The sequence below is a fragment of the Rhinatrema bivittatum genome, chromosome 3 (genome assembly GCF_901001135.1).
Source record: "Rhinatrema bivittatum chromosome 3, aRhiBiv1.1, whole genome shotgun sequence".
Lineage (NCBI taxonomy): Eukaryota > Metazoa > Chordata > Amphibia > Gymnophiona > Rhinatrematidae > Rhinatrema > Rhinatrema bivittatum.
In genome coordinates this window covers 534,878,046-534,903,925 of record NC_042617.1, presented here as the reverse complement: position 1 = coordinate 534,903,925, position 25,880 = coordinate 534,878,046, and the positions used below count along the sequence as shown (strand labels likewise).

The following is a 25,880-nucleotide window of genomic DNA, read 5'->3' as shown; positions in this document are numbered from 1 at the left end:
TAAATGCTTGTGGATGCACTGCTGGTCTGAAGGACTTATTATGAAATAAGTGAGTGCTGTGAAAGAAAGTTTGTTGACCCACTAATGCTTTTTTCCAGTGTTCCCAAATCAGCAAGGTGGAATTCACAGACTCAGGCAGACTCACAGTTGGGTGCCAAGTGGCCTGTTTTTGCCACAGCAAAGCAGTTATAGGAAGTTACCAAGTATCACCTGCTCCAACCGTACCCAAGGTTTGCGATGTTTAAGGTTGTGCCATTCTACTGCTGCTTTAAGTTGAGCAGCTCCTTGATAGCATATGAGATTGGGCATCCCCATGCCTCCCTGGGTTTTAGGCAAATATAGTGTCTCCTTTGCAATTCTAGGTCTTTTACCCTTCCAAAGATATTTATTTAATCGCTTTTGCCATTTCTCCAAAGTTTTCGTGGGGAGGACAATAGGCAGTGTTTGTAATAGATAAAGTATCCTTGGCATGATATTCATCTTTATAACTGCCAGTCACCCTAGCCAAGAGATGTGGTAGCGACCCCACTCCTCCAGTTCCTTGTAAATTTTAGCCAATAATGGAGGGTAGTTTAGTTGGAATAGGTTGTCCAGATAGACTCCCAAATATTTTATTTTTAGCCCATTTGAAAGCGGAGCTATAGAATCCAAGGGAAGTGAGACATTTAGCAATTCATATTTTTCCCAGTTTATTTTAAAACCGGAGACGAGGCTAAAGGCTATAATCTCTTCTGTGACTGCCTTTAAGGATTGGGATGGATCTGTAATGGTGAATAAGATATCATCTGCAAAGAGGGATAATTTGGATGAAAAGTCACCCGCCTGTATCCCTTTGATTGAATTATTGTTCCGAATCCGGTGTGTGAATGGTTCTAAAAAAAAGAGCAAATAATAATGGGGATAAGGGACAACCCTGTCTAGTTCCTCGTCCAACCAAAAACAGTTGAGAATACCCCCCATTTATTTTTAAATAAGCGGAAGATGCCTCGTAGTTTTTGGATCCACCTTATGAATTTGTCCCCAAATTTAAATTCCCGCATGGTGTGGAAAAGGAAAGGCTAATGTACATAGTCAAAAGCCTTTTCGGCATCTATTGCTGCAGCACTAGAGGGATATTCTGAGATTGTGCCCACTACATAGCATTGGCCGTTTTGCGGACACTGACAGATGCCATCCGTCTGGGAATAAAACCTGATTGGTCGGAGTGTATCAGCTCTTGGAGAAAGGCATTAAGCCTATTGGCCAATATTTTAGCTAAGATTTTCATGTCTAGATTTATTAGCGAGATAGGCCAATAGGAGCCACATACCATTGGGTCACGGCTGGGCTTGGCTATAAGAGTCACCCCAGCTAAGTTAGCAACCTGAGAAAGCGAATGCGGGCCTTGTAATGAGTTAAATAAAGAAACTAATGGAGGAATAATCAAGTTAGCAAATTTTTTATAAAATGAGGCTGTATAGCCGTCAAGGCCTGGTGATTTACCTGATTTCAAAGACTTTATTGCGCAAGTGACCTCTGCAGCTGTGATATCCCTATCTAAGAATTTTTGTGATTCAGGTTGTACCTGTGGTAGTGATGTATTTTGTAAATAGTAGTCTATACTGCGCTTCTTTCTGAAGTCCTGGGGGCCACTCCCTCTTAGGTTTCGTGGTAGTTTCATCTGGGCTCTTCTCTGCTCCCTCTGAGGTCTTGGTGTCACCTCCCTTCGGGGTCTTCTCCCCTTGCGCTGGGGTCTCGGTGGCATCACCGTCTAGGATCTCTGTGACCGCTCTCAATGGGGTCTTGGTGGTACCCCCGGGTCTTCTCTGCTCCCACTGGGGTCTCAGCAGCCCTCCCTCCCAGGCAGTCTCCAAGAATGCATTGCCACATCTTGGCTAGCACTTGGTCCATCTCTGCGCCAATGTTTGTATCTCGGCCCAGTTTTGTTCCTGCCTCCATGTCCCTTCCCTGCACAGCCCAGCCATCTGCAACTGATTCCTTGGACACTGGAGCTTTGGCCTGCTTCTCCATCTTCCAATCCTCCAGCCTCCTCCCTGGCTCTGGATTTCCTAGTACTCCCACCACACAGTAGTACATTGTATCAAACTTCACTTCTTTCTCCAGTCCTCTGCTTCACTGCAGCAAACCCCACTGGTTCCCAACCAGGCTTTACTGGGATAATTCCAGCAGCTGCTTCTTGCTAGCAGTTTCTCTTCTGCTGGGCCACGCCCTGATCCAGCTCAGAGCACAACACTTTGCTCGTTTTTCCTCTCTTTTTTTTCTCTCTCTCAAAATAAAAAAACACAAAACTTCCAAAAAGCAAAATAAATCCTTCTTGACCAGCTCTGGCTATACTTTTGTTGCACCCATACTTTGAGACAGGGCTAGCCCTTTCAGTCTCAATAAAAAAAAAACCAAAACTTGCTTCCCTAACAGGTCCCTTATACCTCTCTCTCTGGGTTTAAAGCAGTTTTTTTTTTCTTCTGTGCTCTGCAAACTAGTAATGCTGCAGGGCTCCAGTGCTCTGCAAAGCTACACCCGTTTCTTCAGCTGTTTCTGGCAGGCAGTTCAATTAACCAAACTCTTCCTCTTTCAAGCAACTTTTATCTCTCTTCCATCTGTGGGCTTCCAGAGCCCCACCAGACTAACTGCTAAGGGTGTGCATTCGTTTGCAACATATTGGCAATCTGCAACGTATATGCCATATTTGTTGTATTCGTGGGGGTCATGAAACGTATGGCGAACCCTCACGAATACAACGTATCACTAACGAATAAACCCCCACCCTCCTGGCCCCCCCAAGACTTGCCAAAAGTCTCTGGTGTTCCAGCAGGGGTCCTGCTATCGGCGCCATTTTGAATACCGGCAGCCGACAGCCCGAGTGCAGATCGCTCCAGGACCACCAGGGACTTTTGGCAAGTCTTGTGGGGGGACTCTCAACAAGCTTTTATTTTTCACTTTTGTATGTCCCCAGAGCTACCTAGCAGCTCCACCTGCCTTCTGCAGTGTGCTCCCAGAGCCATACCTTTCCTCAGCAGCACTGCTCAGAAAAAAAAATGTCTTTACCTCAGTCTTTTCTTCTGGAGACTGGTTCTTCACTCTGTGTCTTGCTTAGAAGGATCCTAAGAAGATACCATATATGAGGCATTCCAGCAGTTGGACACAGCCAGAGGAACCACACTCAGACTCTGCTGTAACGTCATTGTGTTTATTTACAGTGCCACACTCAACACAATCAGGATTAGCAAACATTTTCAAACATAAAGACTACTCTCTAATCTCAACTAACCAGGTACTTCCCAGAAGTTTGCCCACCTTCACATTATCTCTTTGGCACTTCCCAGAAGTCTACCTACCTTCACAAATCCTTGGGCACGTCCCAGAAGTCTGTCTACCCTCTCCCAGAGAGAAGTCTGGTGCTCCTACTCCTAGATCGAGGGTGTCCATCCTCTCTCCGCTGGCTCAACAACTTATCCTCCCATTTACTGGGCACATCCTCCAAGCACCTCCCACCTGGCAGGGTCCCACCCATAGACATTCTCCCTCTAGGGGATTTAAAGAGGACCTGGCTCCTAGCTTGGTCCTGCACATGCTCACAAGGGGATACTAGGGGCACTGCCTCATAGGACATTTCTTCTAGGAACTTGTCTAAACCTTTTTTAAACCCAGCTACACTAACATCTTTCACCACATCTTCTGGTAATGAATTCCAAAGTTTAATTTTGTGTTGAGTAAAAAAAAATGTTCTCCTAGTTGTCTTAAATATATCCCTTAGTAACTTCACTGAATGTTCCCTAGTCGTTGTACTTTTTGAAAGGGTAAACAACTGATTAATGTTTACCCGTTCCACTCCACTCATTACTTTATAGACCTCTATCATATGTCTCCTCAGCTGTCTCTTCTCCAAGCTAAAAAGCCCTAACACAGGGACTACATATATATATACACACATCAACTTCAGCATAGTGCTAGGAATATATGACAAGGCATTAAAAGTTGAAACTATGTCAAAGATTGTTTTTAATTCAGTGCTTTGTGGAGACATGCACTTTGTGGCAAGGCTCATATATCAATCACTGAACAACAATGCTATGAACTTTGTACACCCAGCTCAATTCACCCAAAATTGGGACTTGGAAACATATTCAACTAACAAATATTTTCAGAAAAGTCTGAATAAAAATAATTGCATCCTATGTTTAAAAAAAAAAAAAAAAAAAAAAGACACCATACATCTTGGAGGTTCCATGTAAACTTGCTCACTTCCTATTCCTTTTCCAATATTTGTTCCCTTTTAGAAGACACTGTGCACAATTGGATTAGTGATGGAGAAATCACACAACATGCTCCCACTCAGATGTCGGCATGGAGCAGAGAACAGATGGTTAACATGTCACTGTTAAATGCCTTTTTAAAATATAGTTTAGACTGTATAACTTCACAGAAACCATGAGAAACCGATGTGAAATAAAAAATAATTGTATGTAAAATCAGAAGTAAATTCACAAGACCAGATACTGTCAACATATAAAACATCTTCATATCCATGATAAAGGTAAGTGTTTAATAAAGATAAATATTCAGAAAATAAATTGCTGATATAAAACCATTATGTCATGGAAGTATCACATTATTTACACAATGCCATTATAAATACAGAAGGAATGGTTATGCAAATCAAGGATTTTATTCTCTATTTCCACAGTTCTGTGATATCATGGACTCACATTTTTACACAGAAAGTTTCTTTTGTCTCCTCTTGTGATTAAAATAGTTGTAAAATGAATTATGTTTTCTATGTTGACAGTACTACCCGTTCACATCACGGTGTCAAACACAACAATGCTATCTCTGTTTCAGTTTTTGCACTCTCAGACAATAGAAGGTTGTACAGGCTTTTATTTATCTAAAATATTCATAATAATAAAATCATGCTAAGTGGATTACATAATCAACATAAAAAAACAGTAATAAGATACAAAACATAACACAACACAAAACCCATTATGAATTTAGCAAACATCTGAATAAAATAGATCCCCTATCAATCATGCTAACTAACTCAATACTATAGAAAAGGCTTCTCTAAAAAGACATGTCTTCTATTTGATGGAAAGCTGTGAATTTACCCTGGGTCTAAAACTTTCTGGGATACATTTTCAATAAGCTGTGCAACTGAGAAAGTAGACATGCACCTTTCAGCTTGTGCAAAGCAATTAAAGTTCAAACAAAAAATTACCCATGCAATTTGTGTTTGACAGTCAGATGGTTATGTGGATAAACAACATGTGCAGTGTGCACCCTATAAATCATGTCCACTGAGAATGTAAGTTAGACATGTTGACTATGTACATGCATTTTTGAAAATTAAATGTATATGCACAATTTTCTATCCCAAACAAGTTATGACCCTCACACCCCCCAGAACACCACATTTTAACGCGTCTTGAAAAATTCAAAGGCAGATTCAGTCATTCTGCCCTTATAACCCACAACTTTATGTGTAGTTCCTGACAAAGCCTCTGAAAAGACTCCCCTCTAAGTAGTTGTGCAGTTTACTATTGAGCTTTTTGGGGTAAAAGAAGTATAGTTTCTTTTACATTTATATCCCAGAGTTCTGCTACAGAAACAGTGAAGCACTAAAGACAAAGCTTTCTCATAACAGTATCATACATTTAATTCAGTACTATACATAATGTTACATTTTCCATGTGGACATATATGATAAACTTTAGTACATTTTCCAAGACCCGTGGGACACAAAGTTATACCACCTCACAAGTTAAATATTTTATATGTTCAAAAACACCTCTCTCAAACAGGGCTTTATTTATTCTCATAAGTAACATGTAAAGACACTGCATAAACTGTTCAGCTTGTGACTTGGTAGAGGATCAGTTTGAGAAACAGTGGTCTAAAACACTCAGGAACAGACACCTCCAAGATGGTCCAGTAAAACTCACACCATGTTATGAGACACTTTCAAACAATTGTTTTCTACTACTTTCCAAAGTTCCTGGCAAAAGATGATTAGTAAAATAAGTAATAGACAGGAAGGAAGGGGGATGGCTAGAAGTGTTGTGACTCTCTCAATCCATGTTCTAGGACAGAGGAATCTCCCATCATCAACAAGGCATCAATCTGTACATGACTGCCTCTCTTACCCAATGCCCAATTACATAAAACAAAATGCATTCTAAATAGCCATAGAATGGACTTCTGTCATTATTTGGGGGCAATATACCATTGCAAATTAAAAACAGAGCATTTAAGCAACTGAGCATTCTGATGAAGGCTTTATAACGCTTACATGGAATGATAATGGAATACCCAGAATTGTGGAACTTGTTTTAACACAAAAAGTAGATGCTTGTAATAGCACTGTTGATTTCAATGGTGGAAGCTTGAGCAATAATAATGGATGAATCCCTCCTATGGACAAACGTCTATGTACCAGGGATCATAAAGGATCTACCTGTCCGCAGAGGCATGGCAGGGAGTTCACACAGAAGCTGTTTATCTCTATCACCATGAAGCTATTGATAGAATCCATACTTTGGCTGCTAAGAGGTTGAACCATCCCTCTGGGAGCCAGCCAGTCTGTGGCACTAACAAGTGGGCCTCAGAACTCCCAGAGAGATGCTAAGTTCAATCAAGTTCCAAAAGTAAGGCACTTCGCAATTCTGCAGCCCCTGAAATGCTCCAAAGAACAGGTGAAAGGTACAGGAAGAAAGAGTATCCTGATCTTGTTCTTTTAGGTTGTGTTAATTCTCCAACCCTCGTGCAGTTAAAAGATGCATCTTGTTAATCTGCACGAGTGTGTAACAGTAGAGAAGACTCCGATCCTGCTCCTTCTTAAACTTTGACACTTACACTGGTGAGAGGAGTGGGGAAAGAAGAAACTGCAATCCTGTTCCCCTTACATCTTGTTAGCCTTCCAGGAAAGGTAAGAATTCCATATGATAGCAACAAACTGGACCACTGCCAACCTGAGAAGTGAGAAGGAAGAGCAGAGACTACAGTGAGGAAAACTGGGTAATTAGAAGAAGAATCAGAAAATTGCAAGGGAGGTGAGAAACCAACCCACACTTCCAATCATCAGGAGCTGTAAGGGGAGAAAAGTGAGGGTAGTCTCTCTCCTTTCTGGTCCTCCAGTCTCTCTGGTGCCCTACTCCCTCTCTGTATGGTGCCTTGCACACATCTTAGAGCCCTCTTTCGCTCTGTTTTTCTTTCTGCCATTGCCTGTTAAAGCCCCTTCTCCAGTCTTCTCCTCCATCCCTTTCCCTTTATACTCTTCCTCTTTTCACATATCCACCCATTCGAGGAGGGAGGAAGAGCAGAATTCTCATTGGTTGGCAGTGGAATGGGCTCAGGCTGGCTGAGACACTCCTCCTCTTCTCTTTAACTGAGCGGGAATGGCAAAAATGCCAGCATTATGGATCTGCCTGTACCTTTCCCGTCTAATATCCACTTGCCACTTTTCACCTCTTTTTCTTTTCCTCCCCACCCAACAACATCCTTCACATGAAAATAAAGGTCAGAGCTCCAGTCAAGTGGTGCATACTTGTTACTGCATTGGGTCCCTTGGCACTATACTTTCTCCCTTTTAAGGAGCTCTTTACAGGATGTGCTGGAGAATGCCTTATGTTGACGCTGAAATCCATCCATGTCGCTCTTCAACTTAAGAGCGTGGCTTTCCGTTGCCAGGAAAATTACACGTCTCCTTCCCTCTCTCACACACATACACACATATTTTGGAAAATGTAAGGAGGAAGACAATGTTATGAAAACCCCTGGAAATCTAAAGCTCTTTTTTGTGATGTTGTCACGTTGATGCAGTAACTTTAAACTAGTCTCCTCAACAAATCTATTCCACCCCCAGTTTGAAATGAGAGCTGTCCCTGCTCTTGGATCTGTATTCTTGGACTGACATACTGAGCAGTGATTTGGAAGCAGCAGTACTGTTCTATGTACGTGTCTCTGGGCTAAGGAAGGAATTTGTCAGCCTTAAAGATGAGCTAGCTTTCAGTTCAAAATACCTTCTCACCTACACAGATCCCACCGATTCCAGCACCAGTGCAAGAGATTGCTTGGAAAGAGGCAAGTCTAGATCAGAGAGATATAGTACCAGGGAAAATAGATATATCCCACTTTCTGTTCTTCAATACAAATCTGACAGCAAAAAGGTTAAGCAGGAACAGCTACTGAGGACAACCACAGTAAGGACTAAGCTCGACTGCACCTACTGGAGGGAGTCCCAAATGGAAGGCCAAGTGAGTCAGAAAAGGTTTAAGAGCAGTTCAGGGAGTTATGGAAGGCAGATTGCTCAATCTGAGAGTTTTTCAGAAGTGTTAGCTTTATTTAGTGGAGTGAAGGCAAAATTATCTCTGCTAAAATCTTCAATTAATGGTTGAAAGACCAGTGCAGGAAAGGTGGCTTAGGCTATACTGGGGACTGGGGCTACAGCTGGGAAGAAAAGAACTTATACAGACGGGATGTCTTGCAGCACTTATTGTCTCAAATGCTGCTTTGATCAACACTGAAAAGAGGCACAAACCGTTCTCAAGAACAAACATAATACGTAGGCAAGGTAAGCCTGAAGGGAAGCCCGAAAGAAACCATATAATGTTATGTAGGAGACAGCAAGCAAAAGTGAAGGCATGACAGCTGAATGAAAACTGTCTCTTATTATTAGAGTCTAATCAGACCCTGAGGGTGAAATCAGAGTAAAGTAGGAATGGTAAAGGTGGTTGGCACTCTCCAGCGGAAAGCGTCAGTAGTTTAAAAAAAAAACAAAAACCCCCCAAAACTTCTGGTCCCTCATGGTTCAGGGTTTTTAAAGCCTCTCCTTCCAAGAGAGAGGTCATTCTTCTCTGGGGGGTCTCTCTAACAGATTGGTCTATATAGGTGGTCTCTCCAAGGAGAGAGGATTGCCTGCTTCCTGTTCTGGGATGATGGCTGGGCCAAGGTCAGGGTGTCCGGGCATTCAGAACTTGGGAGATTTTTGTTATCTTGGGGTCCAAGGGGACCATTAAGACTACTGAAGAACCAGAAGTTATCTAAAAAGAAGAAAAAGGCATTTTTCCCTACTTCTCAGCTATGCAGGGAGATTGCTTCAGTTGAGTAAACAGAGTTTACGTGCTACGTTTCTATGTTTACCACCATGAACAGGCTTTTGGTAATTATGACAGTTTATTAATTATAGTAAATAAATAAATAAATAGTAAACACATTTCCTAATTGGAGAAATAAAGATTGCCACACTTGGGGACTGGCCATCTTAGAGTTGTTGTCTGAGGAAGCATCAGCAGAAGCTTAACTTGTCTTTGTCTAAAGAGGAGCATTCAGCTCTAATCCACTGGATTCCAGGATCTACCTCTGGAGATGGAGGGACTACCAGGGAGGGTTTTCCTTCAGAGTAACTACTGCTAGGGTGTGCAGATATACTATTAACTGAAGCTGTAACTATTTGGACTGTTATATTTCTGTATTGACTTGCACTTAGCAAAAGTGTGCCTACTGTGATTTTTACCTGCAATCAAGTTTTACCAATAAAGGATTTTGTTTTGAACACTTACAATGGTGGTCTGTCTTTTTCTTTCTGGACTGTAACAGAGAACCTTCAAAATACAAGGCTTTGAAAGACTTGTTCTGTTCCCCTATTCAGGAAGAACATAGAAACATGGGAATTGGAATGGCCCATGTTCTCCTGTCATTGAGAAGTAGAGGCAGGGACTATAAGTGGAAACAAAGAAAAAATAAAAGGCAAGAGACTGAGTAGCAGAGTATCATCTTTTGGAGTAATTTGTGCAAATGCATGCAGTTTTGTGAATAAAATCACTGATCCAAGGGCCACTGTGGCAGAGACAGACTTGAATGTTGTTTAAATCACAGTATAATGGAAATGAATTGGGATATAACATATCAGGGTTTATACTCTTCAAAAGAGACAGAATAGGGCAGGGGTGGCCAACTCTCGTCCTTGAGAACCATAAACAGGTCTGGTTTTCAGAATACATACAATGAATATGCTGAGATAGATTTGCATACTATGGAGGCAGTGCATACAAACCTCTGGATTCCTTGGATTAGGGAAATGGGGAGAGTGGCTTGTTATATTAGGGGCACAATAATAGTCATAAAAGCACAGAGGGGCAGAAACTGAGTTGTAGTGGATTATCCTGGAAAAATTTAATAGGACATCTATCTACATGGAAGCAATATATAAAATCTTCCAAAACAAGGAAAAGAGGGGAATTCTGCCGTGCTGCAAGTCTTCCAAAGGATAGCAAATAGAGGGCAGATGCTGTTTTAAGGGCTTTGGTCTATTGCATGTAGAATGGAACCTAACAGCTGTGGAGTGGAGAAGTCCTGGACTTCCTAGAAAGAACATTCATCACGCAGCTAGTTGAAGAATCCACTGATGGGGAGGCAATACTCAGCCTGGTACTGATAAATAGAGATATCACTGATGTCATAGTGAGAGCCAATTTATGGTCTAGTGATCAGGTGTGGTTCAATGCTAGATTCAGACAAGAACTGAACCACAGCAGAACAGTGATGCTGGACTTCAAATCAATGATAAAATGTATCGCAGAGTAGTGGTGCAAAAAAATGAAAGGTGACTTGAAAACATATTAACCACTTATCAATCTGGAGAACTAGAAACAGCAAACAGCAAAAGACCTAGGAATAACCATATCTGACGGTTGCAGGTCAGTGTCATAAAGCAGTGGGAAAAGTTAAGAGCCTGCTCAAAGGGATAGAGAGAGGTAATATTGTCCTTGTTATAGGTCACTGTGGAAACCCCACCTGAAGTGCTGTGTTCAGTTCTGAAGGTCACACCTTTATAAAGATACTGAGAGGATGCATGCAGTTCAATGGAGGCAAACTAAAATCATATATGGTCTGCAACACAACCCTATAGAGAAGCTTAAAGAATTCAAAATGCATACCTCAGAATCAAGAAGGAAAAAGGGTAATATATAAAAAACATAGTATATGATGACAAAGAAGGACTATAAGGCCCATCTAGTGTGCCCAATTTATTTCCAGTTTGAATGCCAAAGACCCCAGTTGATGTCTGGCTCTCTCTTCACGTCTTCACGACTAGGGATCCATCTTTACCTTTGACTTGTGGCTGCCAGATCATCTCTCAGTTTTGTGCTTGTCTATTTGATTTCTTCCACTCTATCTCCACCTTCAATTAACTCTTCCCTCACCCACGTTAATGTCACGTCTTTCCTTACTTTGTACCATGTGGTACATTTTCTCCTCCATTCTCACGCCCTCTTTCTTTTATCAAACATCTCCCAGTTTTTCTCTCCCCCCTTACTTTTCTTTGCTTTCTACCTCTGACCTTCCTCCATTCTCTCTGTTTCACTGATTTCATTTTCCGGCGGATAACTGAAAACATCATAAACACAACACAGGGTGATCACTCCAGTTTACCTATGAATTAATGGTATAAAGTAAAAATTGACAATTTGCACAGTCGGCCAGATCTGAAAGAAAAGAAAAAAGAAAGCTGACGTGTGTCAAATGGAAGAAAAACAGATTCTTAACTAAAATAGCATAATTCCAGAAAAAACAATAGCTCATGTGACAAATCATTCTCTGTTTAAGCAAGTATTGAACAATTATAATGTTAACGTGTACGTCATTTATTTAAAGAAAACAAAATAGGTACTATGATGCTTTATACCAAATCAATAATTCTGTCCATTTGTTTATATCAGTTTTCAAACCTCTACAAAGGATACTTCATCAGATTCCAGGTCCTCAGAACAAAACACATTTTACACTGTCTGTTTTGCATTACAGTCATTTAGGTAATCTCAGACAAGAGATGCTTGGATGTTATTGGAGTATTGCAGGAGAAATCATCACTCCTGAGCAGCATGACATGTCACGGCAGTTCTCTTCAATAATCTCTGCAAGAGGCCATGAGGAGCCATGTCAAGGCTTAGAAACATAGAAACATAGAAACGACGGCAGAAGAAGACCGAATGGCCCATCCAGTCTGCCCAGCAAGCCTCACACATTTTTTCTCTCATACTTATCTGTTTCTCTTAGCTCTTGGTTCTATTTCCCTTCCACCCCCACCATTAATGTAGAGAGCAGTGATGGAGCTGCATCCAAGTGAAATGTCTAGCTTGATTAGTTAGGGGTAGTAACCGCCGCAATAAGCAAGCTACACCCATGCTTATTTGTTTTACCCAGACTATGTTATACAGCCCTTATTGGTTGTTTTTCTTTTCCCCTGCCGTTGAAGCTGCCGAAGAAGCTGATGATCAGCACTGTAGATATCTGAAACACTGGAGGGCGGGGCCTTTTGTCATGTTCTGGAACCCTCCTCCTCTGTTCTCTCTCTATAAACTTTTCCGCCTATATATAACAAAGCAACTGAGTAACTAAAGAAGCACATAAATCCAACCCCTGGGTAAATACCTACAATCCCACAACCATTCTGCTCCTATCATTCTGCCAAACTGTGAGTTTAGCAAAGAGAACAGAAGCTCTCAAACCCTCAAAGTCATTCTGGTATCTGTCTTCATAGTGCAGTAGCACTGCAAGACTAAAGAACTGATCGAAGCCTTTGCACCTGATTTAAACAACCTAGACCTATCTGACACAGAATCTGCATTGGCATCCTGGAATACCATCACTAATAATATAGCCAACAAACTCTGCCCACTAATAACAAAAGAAATAAATCCCTCCCAACGTAACAAAAACGCATGGTATACACCCGAACTGAAAAACATGAAACGCACCCTAAGAAAAATAGAAAAAAAATGGAGAAGCAATCGCACCAACCACCTCCTAACCTCCTACAGAAACACGCTTCACACTTACAGAACAATCCTCAAAACTAAACGCGACTTCTACGCTAAAAAAATTCACGATTTCCAGTTCAACCTAAAAGCCCTCTTCTCCTACATAGCAGACCTAACAAAGAATGCCTCCACAGCCTTCTCTGACAAAGATTCCAAATCCAAATGCAACCAACTTGCCCTCTATTTCAAAAACAAAATATCTAACCTAATGTCAATGTTCCCTCCCACCGGCACAGACACCACAACCCTCCCCAATAACCAACACGCCACCCTAACGCACGCAAGAGCATTTCTTCCCTAGAAATAGAATCTCTCATAAAAAAAATAAACCCCGCATCCCACCCAGCGGACCCAATCCCCATCAAATCAATAAAATCATCCCAGCAACCAGTCAGGCAACCACGCAAGCTTACAGAGGACAGAGCACTCTACCAGCCAAACCCACTAACATACAAATACCTTCAGCATTTTCATCCAAACATCTACCCTTACAGACAGACACCTCTCTCTCACCCACCCTCAGACACCTCTTGAATTTCTACAGACTCACTCCTTTGGGCCTCCAAACCCGGACCCAATTAATCCGTATCTCAAAACAAACCTACCAGAACCACTCTCACCATGCTCACTTTTAATATCCCTATCATCCACAACAAAAGGCGAACCCCCTTAACTAACATCACCAACAGCTTACAAAAAAGAATCATCCCTATTACGACATCACCATTGAACCAACTATTAGGCCTCACGCTACTCTCAGTAACTCTCATCAATGCGCAATCTTTAACGAAGAAGACACATATCCTCAATGATTACCTCTTGGATAGCAACCCAGACATCTGTGCCATCACAGAAACCTGGTTAAAAAACTCGGACATTGCCTTAACCAATCAACTACCAATTCAGACATACGACATCTTCACCTTCCATAGACTCAAAAAAAGAGGAGGCGGACTTCTTCTAGCCACGAAGAAAGAACTCAGATTGACTGCGCATACTATCAAGACAGAATCCAAATTAGAATTGGGTCTAGTCAAATCTAAACAACTACAAATTCTGTTAGTCTACGCTCCCCCGGGAGTTCTAGAAACGGACCCATCACCCCTCGTAGAATCCATCGTGAAATATATTAATGCAGACATCCCAACAATAATTATGGGGGACTTCAACCTTCATACAAATGCAATACCTCGCTCTACCAATTGTGAAGCTCTCCTCACCACCCTCGGCGTGATGGGATTCACTCAGACCATCAACAGCCCCACACATAAAGCTGGTCACACCCTGGATCAAATATTCATCAATTCTAATTTCACTTGCACAATAGAACCGTCCTGTACACCAATCCCTTGGTCAGATCATTTCCTAATAGAATCTTCCTTTTCCACACACAAACAGACACACACTTCTCCATACACTTCTACCATTCAATTCAGGAAAACATGTCCTTCTGACATACTCGGCGATCAGCTATCCAAAGAACTCTCCAACCTAGACCTAGCTAATCCGGACTCAGCACTATCTTCTTGGCAAAAGATTACGGAAATAGTCGCAAATAAATGGTGTCCAATAATCTCCAAATCACTCAACCCAATAAAAAAGGGAAACCAACCTTGGTTCTGCTCGGAACTGAAACGAATGAAACAGGATTTACGCCAGAAAGAAAATAGATGGCGCAAAACCCCAAATAAAACAACCCTCTCATCATACAAGGGACTCTTAAATCAATACAGGATCGCCATTCTACAGAAAAAGAAGGAATACTACGCAAACAAAATTCACCATTTTCAATACGATGCCCAGGCCTTATTCGCCTACGTATCACAAATCACTAAATCAACCTCACCACCTATTCCAGATGAACAAGCTCTCTCAAAAGCTATAGAACTCGCTTCTTACTTCCAACAGAAGATCTTAAATACCCTTGCCCTCCTTCCTACAAATACAACCCCCCTAAAGTCAGGTGAGAATTCCAATTCTCTAAATAGACCCAAATTTGACTGTTTCGAATCAATCTCCACCAAAGAGATTGAATCCCTTCTAAATAAACTGAAACCTGCTAGCCATCCAGCTGACAACATCCCATCGAGACTCCTGCTTCTAATCCCTAACTTGATCTCAGGACCTCTGACCAGTATAATAAATAGCCTCCTATCTCAAGGAAGCTACCCAGACATCCTAAAAACCGCTTCACTCAAGCCCCTCCTCAAGAAACACAATTTAGACCCAAATGTTCCAGCAAATTTCAGACCCATCTCTAACCTCCCTTTCGTCGCTAAATTAACGGAGAAATTGGTAAACACACAGCTTTCTGACTACCTGGAAGACCACAAGATCCTACACCCTTCGCAATATGGTTTCCGGAAATCACGCAATACGGAAACCCTCCTCATCTCACTAACAGACCATATTATTATGGGGTTAGATAAAGGACATTCCTTTTTACTAGTCTTGTTAGACATTTCGGCGGCTTTCGACACCGTCAATCACACCATCCTGTTGGATCGTCTAGCAGATATCGGCATCTCGGGATCTGCGTACAACTGGTTCAAGTCCTTCCTCAGTAATAGGACTTACAAAGTCAAAATCAATAATAAAGAGTCTCCCCTAACAAAATCTAATCTTGGCGTACCACAAGGATCTTCTTTATCCCCAACCCTCTTCAACATATACCTCCTCCCCCTCTGCCAAATGTTAACAGATCTCAATCTAATTCATTATCTGTACGCAGACGACGTACAGATTCTAATCCCCATAACAGATTCAATAGCAAAAGCGCTCACCCATTGGAATAACTGCCTACTTTCCATCACCAATCTACTCAATAGCTTAAACTTGGTCCTTAACGCTTCTAAGACAGAGCTTCTCCTCATCTCCTCAAATGATAATATCCATCAACCAACATCATTCAACGCTCACATCACATGTAAACAGGTGAGAGATCTTGGGGTGATTCTAGACAACCGACTAAACCTCAGGAAAATGGTCAACACAACAACGAAAGATTGCTTTTACAGATTACAGGTCCTAAAACGACTTAAACCTCTCTTATTCTTCCACGATTTCAGGACAGTCCTCCAAGCGTTACTGTTCTCCAAAATAGACTACTGCAGCGCCCTGCTACTAGGACTTCCCAAATCCTCTACTAAACCGCTGCAGATGATTCAAAATGCGGCAGCAATATTGTTAACCAGTACCAGCCGCCACGATCACATATCACCCATTCTCAGGAATCTACATTGGTTACCAGTAAATTACAGAATTCTTTACAAATCAATCACCTTAATCCATAAAACTATCCATCATCAACTTCAACTTGACCTGGAAATACCTCTTAAACTCTATTCTTCTATCAGACCAACTAGAGACATGTACAAAGGCACTCTGAATGTTCCCCCCACTAAAGCCTCACGCCTCGCTATGACCAAAGACAGAGCCTTTTCAATAGCAGGCCCATCGATCTGGAACAGTATCCCATCAAACCTCAGACTGGAGCCATGCCTTTTAACTTTCAGAAAAGGACTTAAGACCTGGCTCTTTCAACAAGCCTTCCCTGAACCAGACAATCAATAGTTGGCCTTCATTGTTACTCGGTCTGGCACTCCATTTTTCAATGAAGGAATAAATGGACTCTGAGTCATTAAGGTTAAAACACCGTCTAAGTTTTTTAACTTGTACTTTCTATGGTAAAATTTCTTTTACCGGCCTATCTTCCTTCCAGCTTGTTGCAAGCTTCCAAGTTCTCTCCCCTTGTTGATTGTAATTTTTGACTTATTCCTACTTATTGTTATCTTTCGTTTACGTGGATTTGTTACTCTTGTTGTTTTTCCCTTTTGTTAATCTGTAAACCGATCCGATATGGTAATTTACTATGAAGGTCGGTATAAAAAACTGTTAAATAAATAAATAAATAAAATCTATTACAAACATAATAACCAAACCAATAGCCGAAATCATAAACTCATCCCTAACACAGAGTACTGTTCCAGATGCCGTAAAATGCGCCATTGTAAAACCCCTACTAAATACCAAATAAAAATTCAAACTAAAGACTGCAGGAGTGCATCTCTACCATCTGCTGGAGTCAGAGAAATACTGAGGGACTGCAGGTGCACTCTTGTATATATGGCAGTGCCCAAAGTTTTTGCTCTCTGACTCCATCTGCTGGTAAGGATACACAACCCATTTCTCTGGACTGATCTGGATATGTTAAGGAACATAGGACTGTGTAGCGTCAGGACAGGGATACCACCAATAACACAAATTAAACAGGGTGAAATAGGTAAATAAAAGAAGTCTTTGTCTTGGAGACCAGAACTGTTCATATGACTCCAAGTACCCAGAAGGATCCATTATTATTAGCTTGACAAGAGAAGTGGGGAAAGGTAGAGGATACTCATGATTTAAGTGCTTGTTGTTCCTTAGATTGGGAGGTCAGGCACTAAAGTGAGATACCCTTACATTTATAAAACTGTCTCTTGCACTAGGGGACAAAGTCATCTATAGGATTAGACAAGACAATTTAGATATTCAAAACTCAGGTTCCATGGTGGAGCTAACATTTCAGGGATGTGAGGCTTATGTCTTCGTACTTAATGGGAGAAAATCGGAGTAAGTCAGATATAGGGTAATTTTCAAAACAGTCTGCATAAGAAAGTCAGGAAAATCATATGTAAGTTGCACCAGTTTCCTAAAGCGGACTTAGGTCATTAAGTTCGTTTAAAACATTATCCCACTAAATCGTCCCCATGCAAGTTATACCTGCTATTATGTGCACAGAAATTTTTTTTTTTTTTTAGAAAATTGATGTGCATACCTTTTAAAATCCAAAAGTGTGTGTGGAAGCACGAACCTCACCTCAAGCCCGCCTCCAGGTAAACCTCCAGTCTGGGTAAACTTAGGAGCTAACATGAAATACGCACATAAGTTTATCAGGTGGCTAGTTTTGCAAAAGGCCACCTCTGCGCAGAAAACAATGTTTAACCTGCAAAAACCCCTTTGAAAATGACTCCCACAGTAGAAAAGTACTCGATTACACTTTGAAAATTGCCTGAAAGTACATGGGCATAAGATTGCCTTATATTTTTACACCTGCTGGTTCTGCTGGCGGAGGAGCCTGGGGAGAAACGCCATGCATAGACCTGAAAACACAATTGTGTGTGCATGTCCTTCTCCTCTGACCCAAACATATCCTTGGGAATGCTGACTTGAGGAGTGGGAGGAGGTGGGATTGATTCATTTTCTTGGGCTAGTGGCCAAGATGTAAAGCAAGAACTGTCCAGACAGAATTACAACTGGAAACTACAATTCATCTGTTTTAGTTTACAATTGTTTTTGTTTGTTTTTTTTTAAGAATCAGAGGACACAGTCTGAACAATCCAATTTTTGGATCAGAGAACTTCAAACTGGTTTCAAGGATATTCTAGCTAATCAGATTATTTGAGGTCACAGTGAACATGCCATTTTATAATTTAGCAACAGTCCTCACAGCAGAAGACTCTATTACCAGATAACCTCTCATGATTAAAGCAAGATGTCCCAATCTGATAGTGGCTGCATAATGAAGTCAAGGGTACTCACTCTGGAGATAACAGACTTCTACCAAAGGGACTACAGTTTTTAAGAAAATATTTAAAATGAAAGCATTCAAAAACCGATTTTTGTTTTATTTCTCAACAGCTACTTCAGCTGTGAAGCTCGAGCAGGATTGTGCTGTCAGAGAGCAGGGGCAGTCACTGGACAACATGATGCCCCATGCAAGAGTTGCTTTCGGTCCTGTCCCTCCACCCCTTCCTACTTCCCCTTTCAAGTTTGCATGTTTGCAGACTCACAAACGGGCCGATACAGTAAAAGTTGCTGGAGAGCCGGAGAGCGCCCGCTCTCCTGACACGCGCATAGGCCAGTGTCCTGGGCGTGCAATTCAGTATCAGGCCGTATGCAAATTAGGGCCCCGGTAAAAGGAGCCACTAGGGACACTAGCGCGTCCCTAGCGCCTTTTTGACAGAAGCGGTGGCTGTCAACGGGTTTGACAGCCGACGTCAATTTTACCGGCGTCGGTTCTCGAACCCGCTGACAGCCACAGGTTTGGAAAATGGATGCCGGCAAAATTGAGCATCCGTCTTCCAACCCGTGGGCTGTGGGCAGAATTTTAATTTTTTTTTTATTTTTGGGGCCTCTGACTTAATATCGCTATGATATTAAGTTGGAGGGTGTACAGAAAAGCATTTTTTTCTGCTTTTCTGCACACTTTCCTGGTGCCAGCTGAAATTAAAATGTGCGGCTTTGCTGCACATTTTACTTTCTGTATTGCACAGGAATGACTAATAGACCCATCAACATGCATTTGCATGTTGCGGGCGCTATTAGTTTCGGGGGGTTGGCCGTGCGTTTTCCACTCACTATTACCCCTTACCGTATAAGGGGTAAAAATAGCGCATCGAAAACGCGCGGCCAAACAGGGGCTAACAGTGCGCTCAGCTTGAGCGCACTTTACTGCATCAGCCCGAAACTGATTACAAAGGGCAGTATGGCACTCACAATGGTCTCTCTGCTTGCCCAGTTATCGCATAATATTTGTGTATAAGTCAAGAAATTAAAGTCTTAAAATTCATCTTAAAAAACAAGGTTGCCTTATCCACAGGTCAATGTTAGTTTCCACCTCCCCCATCCATGGTAATTATTATATTCTAATGGCTATCCCCGGTCCATTCATTCCTTCCCATGGCTATCCCCATTCAGTTTACCTGCAGGCTGAAATCAGCTTTGCCCTCACACCCCCTCCTGATCTCTTAACTCACCCACTACTAGCAGGACAATGATGGGAGTTGCAGTTATTCAGGTGCGTCCTCTCTCTTCCCCTTTCCAGGGCCTGACTGGCATGCTTAGAACCACATGGGGACTCATGGGGGGAGGACACAACTCTCTTTGTCCTGCTAGTAGGTGAGTTAAGGGATCAAGAAGGGATGCGGGGGTGAAGCTGTCTTCAGCCTGTGGGTAAACGGAGTGGGGATAGCCACGGGGGAGGGAGGGATGGTGTGAATGAACAGGGATGGCCATTAGAATAATTATTGAATTCTTACATACAGGAAAATAATTTTGTTATGTCCCCTAAGGTTTACACTTGACTTATCCATGGGTCATAGCAAATTTCTTAACTTGTTGGCCGAAAAACTGCCCTCAACTTATCCACGAGATTGAATTATACATAAGTATATACAGTAACTAAGAATTAATGGTACAAGCTGCCCTGCTGGGAAAAACAGAGCCCTTGGCTTTAACTTGAGTCCTTGGCTCACAAGAGTATTAAAAAAAACCAACTTTTATCATAAACATTCTACCCAAAAGTTAGGAGTTCAAATAGGATTAAACAGGTCATTATGCTAAGGTGAAAATCCTATTGGAGGTCTCTGCCAACATAGGGTTTGGGCTTACATGCATACTTTCTGTATTTTAAAAATGTGTGCACCAAAATGTAATAGAATTTCAAAGTTCAAAAATATTAGACAGCTAATCAGAATGCAAGATTCCTAAACTGGCTTCCTAGGCTGCTTTAATGAGCTTTATAATATTTAATTATGGGTCTGATGTACTTAAAGGGCTCTTCCCATTCTGTGCTGCCCTACACTAGATGCTTCTAAAAACATGATCTAAACACTGTTAATTAAAAAAATTAAACACATTTGCTCGTTCATATAGAATTTCTAAACGCCACCTCTCCACTTACATAATAGTTGACGAACAAGGCATCAGTATAATCCTGGAAGATACAAGAGAGAAGCAGTCATTAGCTACAGGAAGGCAGGATGCTGCAGTGCGTAAGGAGAGCAATGTGTGTCAGGACTGGGAATTTTCCATCTCTGCAGACTGGCACCAAGCCCCCCCCTCAAGAAAGCTAGTAACAAAACAGCATATGTGAGACTAAGAAAGCAAGCTATTGCCTTTCCAGTGCTTAACGTGGGAAAAGGTTAGTGAAGAAACTTTCAAAAGAACAGGCTAAGCACGAGCCACGGAGTGTTATCCCATGATGCTGAGAACAGAGTACTGTGAAAGTGAGCACTGCAAGAACACAAAATGTATGCCTGAGGCTCTGTTCTCCACTCTTATCCAGAAGCATAACCTCTCCCCATACTAAATATTTATTTCATTTTATGCATCATCATCTAAGATCTGCCTTTCCAAGAAAAACCTGGCTAGGGCAGGAAAAGACAGTTAAACAGCAAAAACATAAATTTTAACATAATTTAAATTAAATTTATATGGATTAGTTTTTACAGCTATCTGCACTGGTATAAAGCAGGGTTTCGCAGCTCCGAACCTGGCGTGCCAAAAACAGATCAGCTTTTTCAGGATATCTACAATGAAATATGTTAGGTATAAGTGCATGCACTGCCTTCCCTTGTGTGCAAATCTCTCTCATGCAGATTCATTGTGGATGTTCTGATAACCAGACCTGCGTGTGGCACTCCAGGACTGGAGGTGCCTCATTCCCAACATAAAGTCCATGAGGGCTTTTGCCCTCAGGTTTTGCACCAGTTCTCAAAGGGAAAATACAAGCATCTTTTCCCTTTGAAAACCATCCCAGGAAAAAGCAGCTGCAGAGATTTTATGCCTTCTTGTTGTGCTTTTCCCATGCAAAACTACATACATTGTTGTCCTTCCGACCTAACCCTGCCTGTTTTTTCTCCCAGTGATAAAGGCATGCACACTTTTACTCGGGACAACGGTGGGCAATCTGCAGGCAGTCGTTATACCAAAGTGAATGGCTTTTGAAAATTGCCCTCTTAATTGAAACATTGATATCCAAACATCTAAAGATCATCAAAACAAAGCACAAACAAGATATAAAAAAGGAAACCAACAAAGAAAAACAACTTCTGAACTCAGCATTCATCTAACAAAATCAGATAACAAATAAAAAAAAAAACAAACAAACTTAAAATGATCATTCTTTGAATGTTCATCTAAAAACCCCAAGTCTTAGTTATTCATCTAAAAACTGTGGGGTGAATTGCGAAAAGGATTTAACTGGGTTAACTTTAGGAGATAACCCTCCAATGCTGAAAATTTTCCGCTACAGTCCAGGTAAATTTAATTTGGCTGGACTGAGAAGACACAGCTCTGGGGAACACGGTTACAACTTGGTTGGTCAATGCTTGAAAATCAAAGCTAGCCAGTGAACTGGGGGTCACCAAACAGTAGGCCTAAAGTTAACTGGAAAATTGGTCCTGTTAATTTTTATGTCAGATGTTCAGAGCAAACCCCCACCAATTAGCTTTGTGCTGAATGTTCATTGAAATTTAACTTGTCAAAATTATCTGGCAAGTGCTGCGAGTTCCCGATTTGATCCCCGAGTTGGGTCGCCTGCACCTGGGGATTTGGCAGAGATAGCAAATCACAGCTCCTGAGGTGGGAGGAGATAGGGTCATGACTATCACTCAAGGGTGACACCTGGTGGCTGGATTCAGTGCCCATAACTACAAGGTTGCAGCCAAGACCTCACTGCAATGACCAAACTAGATATGCTGGGAAGGTGCAGGATTTAAATTGGGGGAGGGGGAAATCCCCAGGCAATTGCAAATGAAGGCTTATGGTTCTGACTGAACTGGAAATACAAAGGAGCCAGGGGAAACTGCTGGGTCAAAAATACAAAATCAGGTCCTACACAATCTTATTCTAACTGTAGTCCTCTCCATTTCACTTGGTTTCTTAAATATATATATATATTTTTTACTTTTTTTTTTTCTATCTTTATTTTCACTTTTTCCAAAATATAACCCTTCACAATAACATTTATGAAAACAGCATGTGTTACATCATCATAGCCCCCAGATACCCCAACCCCATTCTCCAATATCTAATATGAGTCCTAAGGAGAGCCAAGCTCATCTGATCCATGTTGGTAAGGCATCCCATCCTTGTAGGCGAGTCATCGCGAGGCCATCATTGTAAATCAAGCAGCCTGCTCCTCACTCTGGCGTTCAAAGACATAAATATATCTAGTCCATCTGTCCAAGAATTCCTTGTACTTTGCAAGGGCAGCGCTCTTAGCGGATATATGTTCGAACACCACCAGCTGATGCAGTTTCAGTCTCCACGCTGTCACCGTCGGAACCTCCTCCTTTAGCCACATATCCAACAGCGACTTTTTGGCCAGCCACAGAGCTTTTTGTAGAAGTTCCCGTTGTCGGGCTGTAACATTGGAAGGCACGTGGTCCATTACCTCAAATAAACATAAATGTGAATTGACCGGGAGTGGGGCATCCAAGAAACCTCCAAGGAACTTTAATACAGTCTGCCAAAACCTAGTAATCTTAGTACATCCCCAAAATTGGTGAAAAAGGGTACCTGGGTTCAGCTTACATTTAATACAAAGATCAGTACTAATGAGTTTGACTTTAAATGCCCAGAGGCGTGAAACATAGAGCCGTCTCAGAAATTTGAACTGTGTTTCCCTTAACAAAACATTTTCTGACACTTTCTGGATAACTGCGAAACACTTTCCCAGAGCCCCGGGAGGTAGGGGAACATCCAGCTCCCGGTTCCAGCTTCCCATCAGGCCTAGCAATTGCCCAGCGCCCTTAAGCTCCCGCAGCGCCTTATGCAGAGAGGCACAGGACATTTTATGTCCCTTTGGGATGGCAAAGAATTTAAGAAAAACAGCTGTATTAGGGGAGCTAAACCTGGGAAGTAAATCGTGTTCAATGAAGTGATGTATTTGCAAGTACACAAAATTCTTTATGTATAAACCATATTTAAATCGCAGAGTTTCAAAGGTTTGCACCCTAGCCATGTCACTGATTAAGAATTGGGGCAGATATTCCAAGCCTTTACCCTCCCATGTATCAATCACTGGGGAACACAATTTTCGTTGAGTTAGATCTGACACTTGTTTTTGACTAACTTTTGACATCTGAATCCAAAAATGACCCCAGTTTTTCTCTATCACGTCAACTTTTTAAGGTACAGGATACCCTCCCTTTGTCCCAAACATCATACAAAATGTACATACAAAGGAAATAAAAGAAAAAATTACCTGAATATACTGTTTAGAGTTATTTTATTCATACAAAGGCTATATATTGTTACTGTAAGTCAAATTGTGTACAAGTAGTAAAGTTCTGCTACCAAACATACATATTAAGGTAAAAATTTACGCTTACAGCTTTTCCGGCAGTGTTCAATCTGTGGACAATCTCGCCTGATGCTCCAACAATAGTCAGCCATCATATGTACATCCCATCTACCCTGATACCGTGCCTCCATAACCTTCAAAATCTTGGTGGAATCGTTCACCTTGCTCATCACTGACTGCACCAAGGTTTTTCGGAAAGTCAGCAAGATGGCTATGCAGAAAATGCACCTTGATGCTCATGTTGCTACAAAGCATTTTGAAGCTCTCCAAGAGTTTCTGGACAATTTCGGTGTAATTCTGAGCTCGTGTATTTCCAAGAAAGTCCTTGACAAGGTTTTTGAATGACAACCAAGCATTCTTTTGGAGTTCTGACATTGTCCCGATGAAATGTTCATCTTTAATGAGCTGCCAAATCTGTGGACCGTCAAACACACGGGCCTTTATCTTTTCAAATGACAGGCAAGGAAATGCCAAAATGAGATACTTGAAAGAGTCTCCTTCAGTTGGCAAAGCTTTAACAAATTGCTTCATTAGACCCAGTTTTAAGTGCAGAGTTGGGAATATAATATTCTGTCAACAAGTGGCTCATGTAGAATGTTTGGATCACCAGGTTTGAGGTTAGATCTTGGAGGCCAATTCGACTGCACCCAATGCGTCTCACGAGCTCTGCTGTCCCACATACACACATATACATTTTGATAAATGCAGGCCTAAGATAGGCTGTAGAGAAAAAACTTGATGTGATAGAAGAAATCTAACTGCAGTTTTGAAATCAACATGCCTATTTAAGTCTAAAACAGCTGAAAAATCGAACTTACAGGAATTATGTTAAAAATTGTTCCCCAGTGTAATCGCATTTCCCAAGCTTGGAGTAAATCCGGGATGCCCCCATATAGTGATAAATGGTGATACTGTCCAGGTGATACTGTCCAGGAGAATCCGAGTCTATCACATAGCCCTCGCCAAGCCGCTCTACAGTGTATGAGAAGGGGATTGTGAGAGATCCCCCTAGATAAAGTTTTCCTCGGAACATTTAACAAATTCTGGAATCTGAAGGGACTACAACAGGTTTACAAGAAGCGAACCGGTGAGTATAACTCAGACCCTAACAGCCAGTCCTGGATATGCCTAAGGAGACAGGCTAAGTTATAGTCTTGAATATTTGGGCAGGCCATTCCACCGCCGTCCCATGGGAGTTTTAACAACGATAACGATGCCCGGGCCTGTTTCTCACGCCACAAAAAAGAACTTAGTCCCCTCTCTAGCTCTTTTACATGCTTCTTTTTAAGCCATATAGGTAGCATTTGCAGTACATAAAGCCAGCGAGGGAGCTCCATCATTTTGAATAATTGTATTTGCCCACCTAATGAAATAGGTAGTGCCCGCCATCCTTCCAGCCTCCCCTTAGTTTTAGCCAGTAGGGGCAGAATATTATAGTCATAGACATGGTCTATATTGGTAGGTATTTTAATCCCCAGATATTTCATCTCTTTGTCGACCCACCTCAGGGGGAAGGGGCCCGACCATTGATTTTTGAGGGAGCCCGTTACATCTAGGGCCTAAGACTAATCCAGGTTAAGTTTGAGACCTGAGAATGTACCAAACTGCCTTTGAAGATTCATCACCTTTGCCAGTGAACACATAGGGTCTGTTAAGAATACCAGCACATCATCTGCAAATGCAGTGGTTTTGAAGGTCTCCTCCCGGATCTCAAACCCCCCAATCTCCAGAGCTGTGGCAATCTTCCTCAGGAAAGGATCTAAGGATAATATATAAAGCAGTGGCGATAGTGGGCACCTCTGCCGGGTTCCGCGATGTAGATCAAATTCCTGAGACAAGACCCCGTTAAGCAAGATGCTAGAGGAGGGCACCTGATATAATAAAGAGATGTTTCGGATAATATCCTCTGCGAACCCAGAGCGACTCAGTAC

General features: G+C 41.7%; 1 protein-coding gene across 5 annotated transcripts in view; it reads right to left on the bottom strand.

Moving 5' to 3' along the window:
- Positions 1 to 4,860: 4,860 nt before the first annotated feature.
- MPV17 (mitochondrial inner membrane protein MPV17) overlaps positions 4,861 to 25,880 on the bottom strand; it is a 170,373-nt gene continuing 149,353 nt past the window's right edge. For all 5 annotated transcript variants that reach the window (XM_029596331.1, XM_029596328.1, XM_029596329.1 and 2 more), the window contains exons 6-8: positions 20,542 to 20,574; positions 11,431 to 11,483; positions 4,861 to 6,968 (exon numbers count right to left, since the gene is read on the bottom strand). In XM_029596331.1, the coding sequence (XP_029452191.1) occupies positions 6,899 to 6,968; positions 11,431 to 11,483; positions 20,542 to 20,574 (156 nt within the window). In that variant the 3' untranslated portion in view covers positions 4,861 to 6,898. The remainder of the gene's footprint in view (positions 6,969 to 11,430; positions 11,484 to 20,541; positions 20,575 to 25,880) is intronic.